Raw genomic sequence first — 17283 nt, 5'->3', positions numbered from 1 at the left:
ATGATATAATTGTTTAGAGAGAATATTTGTTTTCTTTTAAGACCCTGCTAAAATCTTAGTATATATGTGTATGTGTGTACACTTTTGTACATGTATGTGTGCACACATGTAAAATTTAAAATTCCACATGTAAATTTAATAGACTCCATCTTATGGTAGAATAAAGGAAGTGAATTTCTACTCTCCACAACATTCTTACTGATGATGACGCCCATTACCAGATTAAGAATCTTCCTCTTATCCTAAGAGGTATGTCCAAATCCCAATTTAAGTTACTACATTGAAGACTCAAATATCACAAAAAGAAGCTAAAGTTTTCGAAAATACGATCTTTTGAACTCCTGTTTGTTGTGGAGAACAAATGTTTACTTTGACAGTGTTTGATCAATGTATGTTTTGCTTCTTTTAGATAACATTTAGTAAAGAAACAGCAAAAATAACATCTATTTGCTTCATTTTATTCCCTTTGCCCTGACTTCAAAATCTAAATAAACAGATTCCATTCTAGTCTGGAGGACAAAGTGATTTCTGCAAGGACATACCTGCCCCTTGTGTTCAAACGCGAATGCTGCCTAAGAAGCCCTCTGCTGCTGCTCCAGCAGGTCGGACGCAGCGTCCCGACACTGACTGCCCCTGTTTCTCCAGGACAATGCACCAAATAGACGTTCTGGAGGAACACAGCTAACAAACACTGAACATGGATGTGTGGTTAAAGCTAAAGTCCATTTACAATAAAGAACTGGCCCATGAAAAGCAGTTTATAAATAGTTTATCCTGTTCACATTATGCAGAATTTCAACACCATCCACAATGTTAGTACAGTAACTGAAACACAAAGGAGAAAACAGAGAAAAAAAGTTTCATAGTGTAATGTGAAACAGCCTGACAGCTTTCTGCTCTGCATGCACTTGCACAGGAACACAGTATCAGCTCACTGTTTGAAGGAGAGTATACTGTTCAGAATTTGTTTATTGTTCAGGTGCCTTTTCAGAAGTGTAAAAAAAAAAACACAACAGGAATAAATTCGGTAATGAATATCTGAAATCCAAACCAATTTAACTACAATCAAGGAGACCCTTCTTATATATTATCACAAACACCCCAGTTGCTTCCATCTGTCTTAAAAAAGTATTCCAAAAGTTAAGACAAAATTAATTATACCTTATTAATTCCCTCAAAAGCAGGAAAAAATGTGTACCATTCAGCATACAAAAGTTACACGTTAAAAGTGCATATATCTTTCTTAATTGGCCCACTCATTAAATTTACATTTGGTCATCCTTTTAACATATACAGAATTCTTCATATAAATGCAAGTTACTGTAAATGAAAAAAAACTGTGGAAAACATGTTTACTTATTGAAATCTTAGGCGCAATCAGTTCTCAATCATTGTAACTTTGGATAAAGCCACATTTTGTTGAATAGTTAGCATACAGACAAACACCACAAATTTTACTAAAAGTCTGGACCAACTCATTGCCTATTTGCCCCCCTGAAATGAAAGGTGGATGAGAATTGGAGCAGTGTATTGCCATAACTCACCTTGAAGGTAAGCAGGTTCTTCTACATTTCTAGAGCTTAGAATGGAGACGTAACCGGTCATCTCCAATAGAAGTGCTCTTAAGGAGAACCTACATTTAAACTTTGAGACAGCATAGGAAAAAACCTCAAACTTCTTTTTTTTTCTCAAGATAATGGAAGATCCTTTTGAGACTTAGTATCTTCAGTTATCAGCATTACTGCATTATGGAGCTAGTGCAATCCTGCATAGCCTGGTCAAAATGACAAGGCACAATAAAAAACAAAACAAAATAAAAACAACAATGTATTTTATGAAGAGAAGTCACTGAAGATAATTTAAGGCCTTGAAGTGAATTAATCAGTCTAATTTAAAGCTGAAGAATAAACCATAAATTATCCACCTGAAATGCAAGCAATATGCTTTTCACACTTTCTTTCTGAGGACTAGAAAACAGATACAACTCTTGCTTATGGTTTGTGTACTCGCATCCTTCTGGACCTGGAGGAGTAAAGGTCAATTCCATGTTTGTTTGGTTTTTTTTTTACTGTTCATGAAGATTTCATGACTGTTTTAGCCGTTTGCGAGGAATGCCAAATTGTGGACACTGTGCAGAGGCGAGTGCTCGGAAGGCTTCTGCTACCAGGTGTGGGTGCGACTGAATCATGGACTTCCACCCTGATGTTTCCATTATGTCAGTTGCTTGGCTGTAAAACAGAATTAAGAGCTGTTTAATCAAAAATACTTCTGAAAGTCACTATTTTTCCTACTTAATGGATTTCAAATATTCAAGTCATTTTAATTTATTAAAACATCATCTTACTTCTCTCACTGATATTTTCTGTGGCAAAAAGAATTCCTAAATTGTTCTGTACGTTGTAAGGTACCACATGCACCAGCTCTTCCAGGGCTCCTTGCTTTCCCTCACTGTTACAGGAAGGTTTGCTTCTTCCCAACTCTGCCCTTTTCCTCTTCCTTAACAACTATTATTCCTTCTACTTCATCCATTCTTCATAATCTTGATTGTATTCAATGATGATGTGGCCTCTCCCGAAGGATCGTTTCTAATTACTTTCTCTTTTTATTTGATTGTGCCTCAAGACCCATAAATTTAGGACTGTCAGATGAGGGCCCATTATCCCTATCCATGTATCCCAACTTCTTCCTCCCTTATAACCAATCAAACAAAGAAAGCTTCCACCATTACATAGTGACTTGTGTCAGAAACGTGGCAGTCATCCTAGACTCTATTCTTTTGAATCAATCTCCAAAGCCCTACTTCAATCCTGACGAGATCTGGAGTTCCTGGTAAAGGATTACATCAGCTCTTGTTCTTCAGGTCTTGCTCTTCTCAAACTCAGCTCCTACAAAGCTATCTCAATTATAAAAACATGGGCATGTCATGTCCTCTCCTGTACTGTGTTCCACAATGTACATCTATGTTTTTAGTTATCTGCCTCCTTATAATTAGTTTCCAACTTCCTCTAACTTCCTACCCCCTACTGCCCTAGCATGTGATGCTGGGATCATACAGTGCTTGGAGACAGTACACTGTCACTGAGGAATCAGTGAGAGAGAGACAGAGAAGGGAGGGAAGACAAAGGTTTCATTATGTGATAATTCTATGAACTACACTGCATCTGATCTCTTGCATTCACATCACATTATCAAGAGAACTGTGTTGCAGCAATTACCAAGCATCTTGCATGACCTGAAAATCTAGTACATTAATAAATTCCTCAAAACAACTGAGCCAGAATAAAAAAATAACAAAATCAACTGCACATGCAACAAACCTAGTAACCAATCCTTTCCTCCTCTCTGTTCCCTGTACTACCCACTATCTAAATACCCAAATGTTTGTTATAGACTCTCCCTTCAAAACTACTTCTTACATACTTTTACTTCCCTCCAGTCTCATTCATCAATCAGGTTTAATTCACTCTTCATTTCTTACCTGAATTAAGTAATAGCTGTACAACTGTTATTCCTGTATTTAACTTTGTTCCTCAACTATCAGCACTTAAAACTCCTCACAGTCTGTTTTCCACTGCACCTATGAGGTACAGAATGCTAAAAATGTAAATCTGATCATGCTATACTCTAGGTGAAAATCCTTTACTAGATGCCATTTAAAAATTTAAAAATACCTAAAAGTCCTGTTGTTTTAGATGGCTTTCCAGGGTCTGAGCTCTCCCTGCAACCCCCAGCTTATTCTCCTGACTGCCCTTTTCATCACCGGTTCTCCTTTTATGTTGCTCTCTTTAATCACCAAAATGTTGCACATCTCACTACCTCTTCCTAGGACACACTTTCCTTCTTCTCCCACCAGAGTGACTCCAACCAATACATCAAGCCTTTATTCTTATGATAATCCCTTGAAAAGGCCTTCTCTGACTCTTGGATGAAATAAAATACTTTTGTTATGTGTTCTAGTGAGCATGTTGCCATGCATGAAAATCACATTTTATTGCAAACTTCTTTATTATTTTATTATTAATCTATTACCAATGCAAAACTCCATGAAGGCAAGGAAAAAAATCTGTAACAATCACCATTATATTCTCACACTGAACACAGTGAGGCATGAACATACTGGATAATAAAATGTGCAATATCTGCCAAATGAATAATCAACTATTGCTTCACACTTAGTTCGTGCTCTTCTTCTTGTCTATAATGTCTGATTCATTTTTAGTTCTTCTAGCCCCTATTCCCGTTTCCACACTCCGCTCAGTTATTTCCAGAGACCCATTCCTAAATCGCCAGGGTTATTCAGTTACCAGTACATCATCTCCCCTAACACATTACTTACCAGATTACAATGAAAAGACATAATCATGTATCTAACCCCACCAGATAAACTTGTCAAGAGCACAGACTAAGGATACTGGGTGAATGTTTGTTATCTGAACTAAACAGTAGCTGATATTAATAAAACAACTATTCAAATGCCAAATATTGAATTATCAGTGTCATTATGTATTTCAGCTAGATGTTTAGAAAACAGTTCTTTCTTAATAGATATTTGCATTTATTCATTAAATATCTATAGAAACTTTGTATTACAGCTTCTCCAGAGTATCTAAAATAAGCTATGTTGTTTATAAATTAGTGAAGTTATGTAATATATGTTTTTACAGAATAACTGGGCTTCAAAGTCAAAATGTACTGGGGCCAACGTTGTGGCAAAACATGGCAGCAGCATCCCACTGTAAGCACCACTCTGAGTCCTGGCTGTTCCACTTCCAATCCAGCTCCCTGCTGATGTGCCCGGGGAAGCAGTGCAAGATGGCCTCAGTGCTCGTCCCCGCCACTCACTTTGGAGACCACAATGAAGGTCTGGGCTCCTGGCTACAGCCTGAACCAGTCCCCGCCACTGCAGTCATTTGGGGCGTGACCCTGTCTTTCCAAATAAATCAATCTTTAAGACAAAGTGAAAAAGTACAAAGGTCCTAGACTCCATATTCATTGCTAATATGGCATGTTTTAAAGTCAAAAGGATTATATTTTTAGGAATATATGCCATTTATGGTTTTATATTATCATACACTGACCAATATAAGAAACACCTAAGGATTTGAAAGTAGTCATTGTTTTCACTTTGAGAAAATGGAAGCTAATGGGAATTAGTTAGCCAACTTCATATACATGTAATCAAATGAAAGCAATAGGAAATATCATTTTATTTTCCTTATCACTGTCCTTTTGTTTTGCTTTCATATAACAACTTTCAATAGCTTGAGGAAATGAAACTTAAAGGCTCACAGGCAAAACTGACCAAAGGCTGATACAAAATACTCAACCTAACAGCTCTTTTCCTTTTTGATTTCAAAAAATCACAAAGAACAAAAAAGTGAATCTAAAAATGAGAAGGAAGAAACTTAAGCAATAGTAAATTCTAATAGTTCATATTCAGGAAAATTAAGCATAGGGGAATATAACAACTATCCAATCCCCTACAGGTTCTAGGAAAAAGGAAAAATCAACTGGCTGCCATGGTTGGAACATTAGGCAGTTAGCTTAGTGCAGCACATTATACAAACATTTGGCTAACCTGAGAAGCAGTGAGTTAGCAAATATAAAGACTTTCTACAAAAATCTGGAGGATACAGTCTCCATAGGATTAATAATTTCTGACATTTTTAGAAAGGCTTTCTGAAGGGGCAGAAGCTGGACCGTTAGCAGTGACACTTGGCTACCTGCGCTAAAGAAATTAAAAGTGTCTATCCTAACTGCAATTCGGTGCTGATCTACAGGGAGCATAGCCTCAGGAATCCACTAAGCAGTCAAATTGCTTTTTAAAAATAATTGCTAGTATGCTTCATTAAACTAACATCTGGATTCATACTTATGGTAGATGAACAAAAGGCTATGCAAACAATTTCATTTATGCAGATCAGAAACTGATGTCATCTTACTTGCTGTTCCAGTTTTTCCCATCTTTACACCCAAGTTGTCGAAGTACACTGCACCTGCATTGAAGATTTAAACACACTTAAAAAAAGTCTAGTGAAAACAATGTTGAAGGTGTCAAGCCCACTGAAATACAAGCACAGCTTACCTATTAATAAAGTCTATGGCTTGTGCTTTCAGCTGTTCTGCACTGTGCAAATCTGCAAGGACAAGGGTATCAGCAACATTTTCTACAGTGAGGTTACTACACAATGCTTCTTCGCACATGACCTTCAGCCGTTCCAGTGCATACTACCCAAAAGGAAAATAGAATCATTAGGCATTAATTCCAATAATAAGTTTTCAAATATATCACATTTGTAAGAAAACAAAACTAGAGCAGATTATACCTAGGACTAAGGTTATTTTAAAAAACAAATCACAACAAGTTTTAACTCAATGTGAATATATCCAGAAGAAAGAAAATAATTTTACTACGAAAACTTCAACTTGTACCAGTGAAGAATATAGTGTATTTTTAAAAGCTAAGACTTTGACTAAAAAGCTACCTTATATTCAAAACTCTTAACATTTCTTTTCTTTATTATTGCAAAAATTAGAGTGCACCGCCCTTATATCCTCTTAATACATAACCCCAAGAATGCATTTAATGTAAAGAAATCTTATAATCACTAAAAATCTTACAGTTGTTAGTGTGTACATATATTATGTTATATAACATGCTAGGCAGTTTCATTGAATGTAATTGAAAAATAATTATAGGTGCATACTTAAATTTTACAATCTGATAAGTTTATGAGCCACTAAACCATCCTCACTCCAACACAGGGAGCATACCCATCATTTGCCAAAGGCTGCTCCTCTACCTCTGCAATGCTTCCCTTCCCTCTCTCCCCACCCTGGGGAAAACCCTTCATGTTTTCTCTCACTCTGCATTTGTCTGCACTTTCTGGAATTCTTATAAAATAGAATCATACAACAAGTACTCGTATTTGTTTGGCTTTTCCACTTGACATTAAGATTTCCATGTGACATTTATTTCCTTTCTTTTTCTGGATAGTATCCCACAATTTATTTATTCATTAAACTTTTAATGGATAGTATTCCATAATCTATTCATTCATTAAACTTTTGATTAGCATTTAGGTTGCTTCCAGTTCCTAGTTGTTACAGAAAACGGCACAGTCAGCCAGCACTCACATCCCAGGCATCCATATAGAAGGACAACTGTTTTCTGCTTTCCTGGATTAAGAAAGAATACTTACTAGATAATACGCCATTATGTTTAACTTTTTAAGAAACTACCAAGTTTCCAAAGTAGTCGGAAATTACTTTGCATTCCCATCAGTAATGCCTAACAGTCCTAATTCTTCTACATCCTTGATTATACCCAGTATGATCTTTTAATTTTATCCATTAAGGCAGATATGTGCAAGTATCTCATGATGGTTCTAAATATTTCCCAAGCAATTACTGATTTTAATCATCTTTTAATATACTTTACAGGTATTACTGCAGAAAGTATGTACTTAAATTCTTAGTCTACTTTTAGAAATAAAATTGTTTTCTTAAAACTGAATTTTGGAGAATTCCTTATATAACTTGAATACAAAAGTCATATATGTCTTGGGTAACAGCTACTCAGTCAACACATGCAGTGCAGATACTCCTGCCCAGGATGTAGCTAATTCCCTTTATTCTCCCATGTCTTAAAAGCAATTAGAATGTTAAATAAAATCTTTTATTATGTATTTACTTCATGGAATATGGTTTTGGTGTCTCAATTAAGAATTTTTTTGCCCAATCCAAGATCACAGGACTTTTACCTATGTTTTCTTCTAGAAGTTTTACATTTTTAGGTTTATGAGCCCTTTTGCATTATTTTTCAATGTGAATATATACCAAAGCTCATTTTTGAGGCCTAGGGGTATTCAATTGTTCTAATATTGCTGATTGAAAACACTCTTTCTCTAGTTATTTTGCTTTGTACTTTTGTCAAAAATAAGATTTTTGTATGTGATTATATGAATGTATTCCTGCTTTAACACCAATACCAACACCATGATGTAATAATTACTAAAGCTAGATTAAGCACTGATGCTAGGCAATGTTAGTGTTCTATTTTAATCTTGCTTTATGAATACTTCTGATCATTCTAGACTCTTGCATTTGCACAAAAAATTTTAAACAGATTGTGAATTTAAATTTAAAAATCCCACTAGTATTTTGAAAGGGCACATGTTTATTCCTAATGAACTCTTTAGACTACACACAATAATTGCACTCACTTCAAAAGAGAACTGATACTTCAATAATACTGAGATTTTCAGTCCATGAACAAGATTTATTTCTCTATTTATATCTTAAAAGCAATTAGAATGTTAAATAAAATCTTTTATTATGTATTTACTTCATGGAATATGGTTTTGGTGTCTCAATTAAGAAATTTTTTGCCCAATCCAAGATCACAGGACTTTTACCTATGTTTTCTTCTAGAAGTTTTACATTTTTAGGTTTATGAGGCCTTTTGCATTATTTATATCTTTTGTGGCATTATTTTATAATTCTTGGTGCCTAACTCTTAAAGATTTTTTTGTCAGATTTATATCAATATATTTAATTACTAAAAAGAATTTTAAAGTCTTTATTTAGATGGAGACACATGTTCAGACATAATAGGATTTCAGTAGACAGGTGGCCCAGTTTCATCCAATGATAACATTCTTCAAACTGTACACAAATAAATGCTTTAATTAATAAGACATACTTTCAGGACTGAGAACCACAGACTGAGAATTTCTAATTTTTTAGTAGTTTCCCTACCCACAAAAAATTATTATGAAACTTAACACTGTTTTTCCTCTTTCTGTGCTGAGACAGTAACAACTGATTCTATGAATACAGATAATTATATAAAGTGTTTTTGCAATTTTTACAAACATGGGTCCTGCATGTACTATATATTAAGACTAAGAATACCTTAAAACTGCAATAATTGTTATTATATGTTCTTATAAAAAAGAATAAACATATACTCAAAACTACTGTTTATCAGCTCAATTGCTTGAAAAAAAAACAGAACTGTCCCTGGTTCAAGATACTTTTACATCTTACCGATTTTGCAAACAGTGTTATTTGCATATTATCTTACCACAGGCTATTTCATAAAATGCTGAAGGCAACTACCAATTGAATAAGTTACTACAATATTTTAAGTTATTTTGAATTGTATTTGATGATAGCCTTATGTATATATCAAGCTTAAAGATATTTTTCGGCTCTGTAAGACCTCATAACTTACTTTGTCTGCCGCTGCCAACAAGTTATCAGCCATTTTATCAAGATTTGGTGCTTTCCCCGTGTAAACAAATCTCATCATTTCTTTAAAAACCTCAGGATCTACATCACTTATTTCCACTCGATTCTGACATTGAAAACAATACATAAAAGTGAAATAACATATAAACAAATGAGCCAATGATACATCTTTTTATAGTCTTAAGAATCTCAAATCCACACCAAAGTATTTTACAATTCAAGCTCACATCCAATATACCTATTGTTAGATTCACTGCCCACCAAAGAATGAATAACTCAGCTGAATATATAATCAAGAATTTTGATGGCCTTTATTCCAGCGAACCACTGTCATGGGTTTCCCTTCCCCATGCAGCAGGAAGACAGATAGGAGGGAGAGAGCTACAGGGAAGAAAAGCAAGGAAGAGATGTGCAGGGGACTTTTAAACTCCCCTTGTTGCGGAGACAGAAAAAGGGGTCACATTGGCCCTAATCTGGTGGGGAGATATAGGCTTGTGGCCTTCACTGGGGAAACAGTGGTTTTACAGCCTGAGGGATGGACCCCCAAGAATTCCACACTCCATTCAGGGTTGGGTTGGAAACAAACTCCGCCTTCCTCCAGTTACCACAATAACCATCACATATATTCCTAAACTAAATGAGTGGTTTCAAACTAAAGTGAGTAGCTTTCAGTAAGCTATTCAAGAAAAGTGAAGTGAATACACTAATAAGACAAGCATATATCATTTAAGAGGTTAAGGACTAAAATGAGTTGAAGAGTCCATATCCTGATATTTTCTCAAAGACAAGAAAAATATTGTGGGAAGAAAAGCTTCACTTTTTTATGCAGAAGGAATAAACGAACAACCAGTAAGCTAAATAAAACTTACTAGTGTTCAGATTATGATTCCTACCTTAGGATTGGTGACTATTAATATTTTGTCAAATTCATAGGTCTCAGGAATACTGAGATCTGATAGTTCTGGTACCAGAATAAAGCAAAAGTAGGCCAGGTAATTGGGGTAATACAGTTCACTCTTTTAGGTTTCTACATTTTGTAAAATATCGTGCATGATATCAGCTAACATTTCTTTGCTTACTTGAGAGGATACTCAAGTCCAGAGAGGACTAACTGCTTTTAACATCTGCATCTTTGTATCCTGTTTCCCTCTTGAAATCAACAGTATTAAACTTTTCTGGCATACTGTTGCAAATAGCTTGTGACATCACAAATGTCTCTCCACTTGGAAACAACCAGATGGTTGACGATAGTCTCTCCCTAGATCATCTATCAGAGGAAATTCATGTTATTTTACTTCAGCTTCTAGTTCTGCAAAAAGAATAATGTGGGCCAAAAATAAATTTTGGAATTGTCAAGTAAGACAATTATGCAACCATCAAAGAATCACTTTCTGATATCCATTACAACCACAGTTTTAAATGACATGTGAAAAAACAGAAAACAAAATGAAGCAAGCCAAATTGGTAATGTTTTCCTTAGTTAATAGCATACTAATGCTGATATATTTTAATCCTGCTTGCTAAATCTTAGAATAGCTCCTTATTTGGCAATGACAAGAATGTAGACATTCTTATTACTATAAAATGAATTCCTAAACCAATGCATGAAGTACGGAAAGGGGGAATATATGAGGGTCTTAAAAAAAATTCATGGAAAATGTGTATTCTGAAAAAGCAAAGCATTTAAAAAGTTGTTTGTGCCAAAATAAACATGCTTACATTCCATTTTCCCACAATTTCTGAAGAATCCACATACATTTTAATCACAGAACCTGTCTAGTAGCAATAGACCAAAAGGACAGTTGCATAACTAACCTTCTAGAGAAAAAGAATCCATTTATTTATACAACAGATGAACACTGGAATAGCTGGTATAGGGAATTTTCACTACATTGAGCTATATCTTTTAAAACACATTTTGCCTCATTGAATTTGCTTAAAAAAATTTCTAATTTAACCTAAGAACTTGCAAACTATTTCCTATTTTCACCTTTTGCTTTGAAAGGCAGAGACACACAGAGAGCTCTTATCTGCTAGTTCACTTCCCAAATGCCTATGATAGCTGGAGTTGCCTGGAAGATGAATTAGGGGTCAGGAACTCAACCCAGGGTTCCCGTGTGGGTAGCAGAAACTCAATGTACTGTTAAAATACATAATCCACTATTTTACATTTGTAAAAATTAAATATTAGCACTTAAGCTATGTTTACCTTTTTGCTTTCTTCCATTTCATGTTCAAACATTGCATTAAAAACTGGGGATCGAGCTGTAACAAGACAGAACAGCATTACCTAATGCGCAAACCTGTGTAAAAATACAGAGAGGAATAGCCAAAAGAAAAAAGTACCTGCAAGTACTGATTTATGAGCTTTAAATTCTTGTCCTCTCACAAAAAAACTGCAATCCGTAAATCTTGTGTTTTCCCAGAGATTACCTAAATCTTCTGCCAGTCGACATTCAGGCACCCTTAACGTGTTTGTATTAGTATGTCCTGATATGTTTACTGAATCTTGGACCACACTCACCTAAAAGAGAGACAAAAAAAAAATCTTCACAAATCAGTAATTAAATCTATAACTAGGTGTTTTTTTAAAAATCATTTGGATAATTCAAAGTATTCCTAACCAAAAAACATAATGTCAGGGAATTAAACTTAGGGATTTACAAAAGATACAGAATAAACAGAAACAAATCAGATCTTTTTACACTGACATTTTAGGAAAATAAATGGCTTATTGACTAGATGAAATGTTTATTAAAGTCATTACAAAAACAACTTCTTAACAGAAAAACCAAAATGTGTCATATTCAACAAGAAGTTATTTCTGTGAACTGGCAGAATAAATTTCACAATACACAGAATTTATAATATAAGCTTAATAATGACTTTTATAGCATAAGACATTATAAAATTATACACAAATGGGAAATCTTAAAATTTTTATATTCATTTATTTTTATTCATTTGAAAAGTATATAGACATGCCTGTGCCCATACACATACACACACATGCAGAATGGGCAATGCAGAGTTTCCATGTGTTAGCTTACTCCCCAAATGTCTGCAGCATGGCTCTTAGGCCAGGAGAAGGCTGAAAGCTGTGACTCAGTTCAAGTCTTCCACATGGGTCGGCCAAATAATTGAGCCAACATCCTTTAGCTGCCAGAGTAGGAGCAAACAATGTAAGCAGATCTGGAATTGAATTGAGAAACTCCAGTATGTCACATGGGTAATCAAGGTGCATCTTGACAGCTGGCCCAAAGGCCCAAAGGGAAGTTTTCAAAGTGTCATTTCCACAGTATTGAAGTATAGTAAAACTGACTGAAAACAAAATGTTGCTTTTATGTAAATGCTAATACAAAGATTAAAAGATCTCTTAATAAAGTCATCACCCAAATAGACAATCGTGTATTTCACATACATGAGTGAACATTTCCAAAGAAAAGCTAGAAAAACCTTGCTTCAGAAGACATAGTTATAAATCAGCTTCTTAAACTTCACCTCTTCAAATCATGTGTCACAGAAAATAACTGATGCATTCATCTTGTCCCAATGAGATCTCAAAGTGAGACCAAGCTTATCTAAGATTAACCTAAACCTCCACATTTCTTCTCTTATACAATGATTTACACTAAATACCACTTGTTTAAATAATAATTTGACAGAAAGAGAGAATGAGAGAAGGTGGGGAGAGAGAGAGGAGAGACAAATTTATCCCTGGAATGCCTAGGCCATGACCAAAGTCACAGTTGGGAACACACCCCATGCCTCGCATGTGGCTGATAGGAAACCAATAATTTAAGCCATTTTTGCTGCCTCCAGGGTCAGCAACCAGAGGAAGGAAATTGGAGTCATGAGATGGCACCAGGAATCAAGCAGGTACTTTGATGTGAGATATGGGAATTTTAATTGCTAGGCTAAACATCAACCTTCACAATTCTTTTTGATATTTTCTAAAATTACTAGTATTTTCTTAACCCAATGATACCAGAGAAACTGTCTCACAACAATCTTGTGAGATACTTTCTAAGTATGAGAGACAAGATAACATACAAGAAATAACTGCCCCCTCATAAGGATTCTTCCATCTTATTAAGCTTTTAAATCAATAATTTCTAAAATTTCAAATCAAGGAAAAGCAGGTTCATTAATCCTTAGCTGAGTATTTAGTATTATCACAACAACCACAAATTTTAAATAAAAAACAGAACAGTTTAAACTGCAAAGGGTACTCAAGGATCTATTTATATAGCAGAATTTAGTGACCTAATTAAAACTGAGATGCAGCAAGTTTTGAATATTGTTTTCTTGATAACTATGACTAAGAAAATTACATATTCAAATATAGGTAATGAACACTTAATATATTTTATTGAATGGAACCTAGAATTCAGAAACTCAGGAAAAAGGCTGAAAATCTTTCAATTTGTTCTTTCACACAAAAAACATATAGTACATTAATCAAAAATTAAAAAGCAAGACCTCAATTTTATTTCACATTCCTTTCCAAACTTGTTTTTCACTCAGTCTAGTAATAATAATACCAGTGTAATTCAGACTGACGAAGAACGCGTCAGGGATCTAATAAATCTTGTGACTATCCTGAAAAACTCCTATATATGGAAACTAAGTGACATCTGTTTCCAACTTGCAAAAATCTAAATTTTCCAAACTAACTCTTACAGCTAGGAATCCCTAAAGCTCTATAGCATTACAATGTTGCTACATTTAACAACTATAGACTGTCTCTACACTGGTTCCTAGTAAGAAATGTTTAATAGTCCAATTTCATTTTGTCACCTATAGAAGTAGATCTTACACTTTTTCACTTTCAACTAAAAGTTTCATCTTTTTTAAACATCCAGAAATAAAATATGGTAATCAATTTTTAACCACAGTAATTAATTTTACATTTAGGAGTAGAAAAAAGTCGCATCCTCTACAATGTCTTAGTTTAACAGAAAAACATGTATTATCTGTACAGAAATATTTCACTTGGAATAGTCTGAGTCTGCCTGTGTACTACTGTAGTACTTAAAATCTGTTGGATTTCAACAACTAAAGTTATCTAATCAGGTTTTAAATTTTCCTAGATACTCTGTAGTTCTTGCTTTCTGTATCTCACAGGGAAAGAGGAGGCAGTGTGGCTTACACTGCCAGCAAACATTATCTGCCTCGGGTCCCTGGAAGCACTGTTTAGAATGTGCAAGACTAAGCGGACTTGCACTTGGGGTAGCATCGACTGCCTTACCTGTCTACAGCACCACTTGCAGGGGAGGGAGAGGAGGCAGTTCTTTAGGGAGGGCAGTGCTTCCTCCTCTTGTGCAAGCAGTGCTGGGATGCTGTAGAAGGAAGGGCATTGTGAGAGGGGTGCCAGAAAGGATGGAGGGCATCACGACAGTTAACTTAAAAGATTTTGCCCATCTACATTGAATACAGTGCCCAAAGTGAAATACTCAAAGATATTTCAAGGTCCAAAAGTGGATCTGACCAATGCCAACCTAAAAGTGGATATATCAGTGAGCTTATTTCAAAGGGGTCACTAGTATGCAGAATCTAGATCCCAAGCACACTTCAGAAACAATTCTAAAAAGAAATTTTAGAATTAATTTCAGCCTCAATTCTGAATTTCTCAGTTAGGTCTAGGTTCCAGTATTTTACACTATCAAAATATTTGTATATTTTATTGCATTCTAAAAAAGAGAAAAAAAATTAGCTGTAGTGAATTTAAAACTGGGTTAACTTTTTTTTAAATATTGAATTACACTTTCTAAATTTATTTGTTTATTTATTTTAAAATTGACTCATTTTTATGAGAAAAGCAGATATACAGAGAAGAGGAGAGACAAAGATTTTCCTTCCACTGGTTCACTCCCCAAGTGGCATTAACAGCCAGAGCTGAGCTGATCCAAAGCCAGGAGCCCATTCTGGGTCTCCCATGCAGATGCAGGGTCTCAAGGCTTTGGGTCATCCTCCACTGCTTTCCCGGGCCACAGGCAGGGAGCTGGATGGGGAGCAGAGCAGCTGGGACATGAACCAGTGCACCCATATGGGATCCCCAGTGCATGCAAGGCAAGGACTTTAGTCACTAGGCTACTGTGCTGGGCCCAAAACTGGGTTAACCTTTAGGATGTTACATTTCTAAAAATTTAATACAACATCTTTTAAAATTAACATGTTGGAATCTAAAATTAACAGTGTTAAAATTCTGAAAAATTCTACATTAAGAATGTCAATCTTTTAATACTGTAAATTTATCTATTTTGATTACTATTTGGATTACCTGGCTGTTTATATGCTTTAGTCTTTGTTTTCTCAAAGTATTTAATGGTAACTTCTGCTCAAGAGACTTTTACTATGTGCTTTATCACTCAGTCATATTTATAAGACTCCTAATACAATTTATTTTATTGGTCTAAACAAAAATAAGGTGCAGTATAAAGCCCTCTGAGTTCTATTTCAGTTTCAGTTATTCTTCTGAAAAATATGATATACAATTAGTCCATAATCGTGCCATGACATTTTTTGTTTTGTTTTGTTATTTAACGTATTTCCTATACAGAGCTTAAAACTAATTTAGCACTTTAGAATTCATCCTTCTCCCACTGTTCTTCAGTCCTCAAAAACTTATCAAATACATTTGATATTGAGTTTACCTGAACATAAACACTTCCTATGCACATTCTCAACTATCTTGAATATTTGAAACTGTTAACAATGTGTTTTCTTTATAAGCAAGATTGTTAACATGACACACGCCTTGAATTCATGGCAAGAACAAATCTCAAAACTTCAAATAGATAAACTTGATAATGATAATAATTTAGAAGCAAATCCAATCCACAAATTAGGACAAATGATAAGTGTAAATTATTGACAAGATCACTAATTCCACAATATAGCCTTTGATGTATGTAAATCTGCCACATAAACTTATCAACAGATGTGGGAATATTTTAAACACATGAGATTTTTCACACTGTCAATACCTATCTGACAATCCAATAGCTTCAATAATCAACAAACCTCCCAATCTTATTCAGGTACTTTTAAGCTCAAACTGGCAAACTTGAGCAATACTATTTAGTATGAGTAACCTGAAATTAAAAAGTATACTAATCATCTATGTCAAAGTTACCTAAAAATAAGAAGCTATTTAGAAATGTTCATCTGATCATGTGCAGCCCTCAAGATGAAGGATTCAACTCACCGAAGTGTAACTCTGCATCTAATTTTCAGGTAGAGAGGGGATAGTTTTTCTGAGGGCACCAATGTATTGATTTATGAGACAATACAATCAGCTTTTTCTGGTCAAATATTTAGCAAAGATACTGCAACATTAAATACAAATTGCAAAATTTTTAAAGTATATCCAGGATTAATCCAGCTTATATTTGCATTATATCACTAAACAAAATCATAACGTTACTTACAGCAAAAATATACCCACCTCACAAAATAATGTAAGCTTGTCATCTGGTAAAAGACCATTGGCTTCATCGAGCAAAAAATCCCTTCTAATGAATTTTTTAAACCCCCAGTCCTTCCCTTGCACAAATCGATATGCTCTTTGGCTTTCTGGTGAAAAACAGAACAGAAATTTAAATAAAACAAATATTTAAGAGACATGTTTTTTAATAACAATTATGTGAAATATGTAAAAACTAGCTACTGTATCTCTCAAAATTATAGATATTTGTGTTCATAAATAAAATGCTATGAGTTATGGCAGGTAAAACTAAGTTATTCGTATCACTATTCAAATTTAGAACACCAGCAATGAGCTCAATTTCAGACTTTTGGGTCACTAAGTAGAAAGGTCCAATCTAATCCAAAGGATAGGGAAGAGTGTTTTTTTCTTTTTTCTTAATAATCTAGGCCCTAAAAGGAAATGAAATTGTTTGAAACAAAGTTGATATTAATATTACTCACCAGGAAGGGTTTTTTTTTGTTTGTTTTTAATAATCTAGGCATTAAAAGACAATGAGATTGTTTCAAATTATGTGGGCATAAATAACCTAATCATCA

The 17283-nt window shown here is 34.6% G+C and overlaps 1 protein-coding gene across 4 annotated transcripts in view; it reads right to left on the bottom strand.

Moving 5' to 3' along the window:
* Nucleotides 1-753: 753 nt before the first annotated feature.
* Nucleotides 754-17283, bottom strand: part of SPOPL (speckle type BTB/POZ protein like) — a 43566-nt gene continuing 27036 nt past the window's right edge. The window contains exons 5-12 of one of the 4 annotated variants that reach the window (XR_005882994.1): nucleotides 16706-16833; nucleotides 11602-11779; nucleotides 11465-11520; nucleotides 9239-9361; nucleotides 6086-6228; nucleotides 5943-5996; nucleotides 1925-2228; nucleotides 754-1774 (exon numbers count right to left, since the gene is read on the bottom strand). Coding sequence is in view for 3 of the 4 variants with exons in the window: in XM_040971519.1 (XP_040827453.1) it covers nucleotides 2084-2228; nucleotides 5943-5996; nucleotides 6086-6228; nucleotides 9239-9361; nucleotides 11465-11520; nucleotides 11602-11779; nucleotides 16706-16833 (827 nt within the window). In the remaining variant the exon portion in view is untranslated. Of the gene's footprint in view, nucleotides 2229-5942; nucleotides 5997-6085; nucleotides 6229-9238; nucleotides 9362-11464; nucleotides 11521-11601; nucleotides 11780-16705; nucleotides 16834-17283 lie in introns of all 4 variants that reach the window. The other 3 variants (XM_040971519.1, XM_040971521.1, XM_040971520.1) reach the window with 3 other exon arrangements.

This window comes from Ochotona curzoniae, unplaced genomic scaffold (assembly GCF_017591425.1).
Source record: "Ochotona curzoniae isolate NIBS_2020 unplaced genomic scaffold, NIBS_Ocur_1.0 contig_2210, whole genome shotgun sequence".
NCBI lineage: Eukaryota > Metazoa > Chordata > Mammalia > Lagomorpha > Ochotonidae > Ochotona > Ochotona curzoniae.
This window is presented reverse-complemented; position numbering and strand designations above follow the sequence as displayed.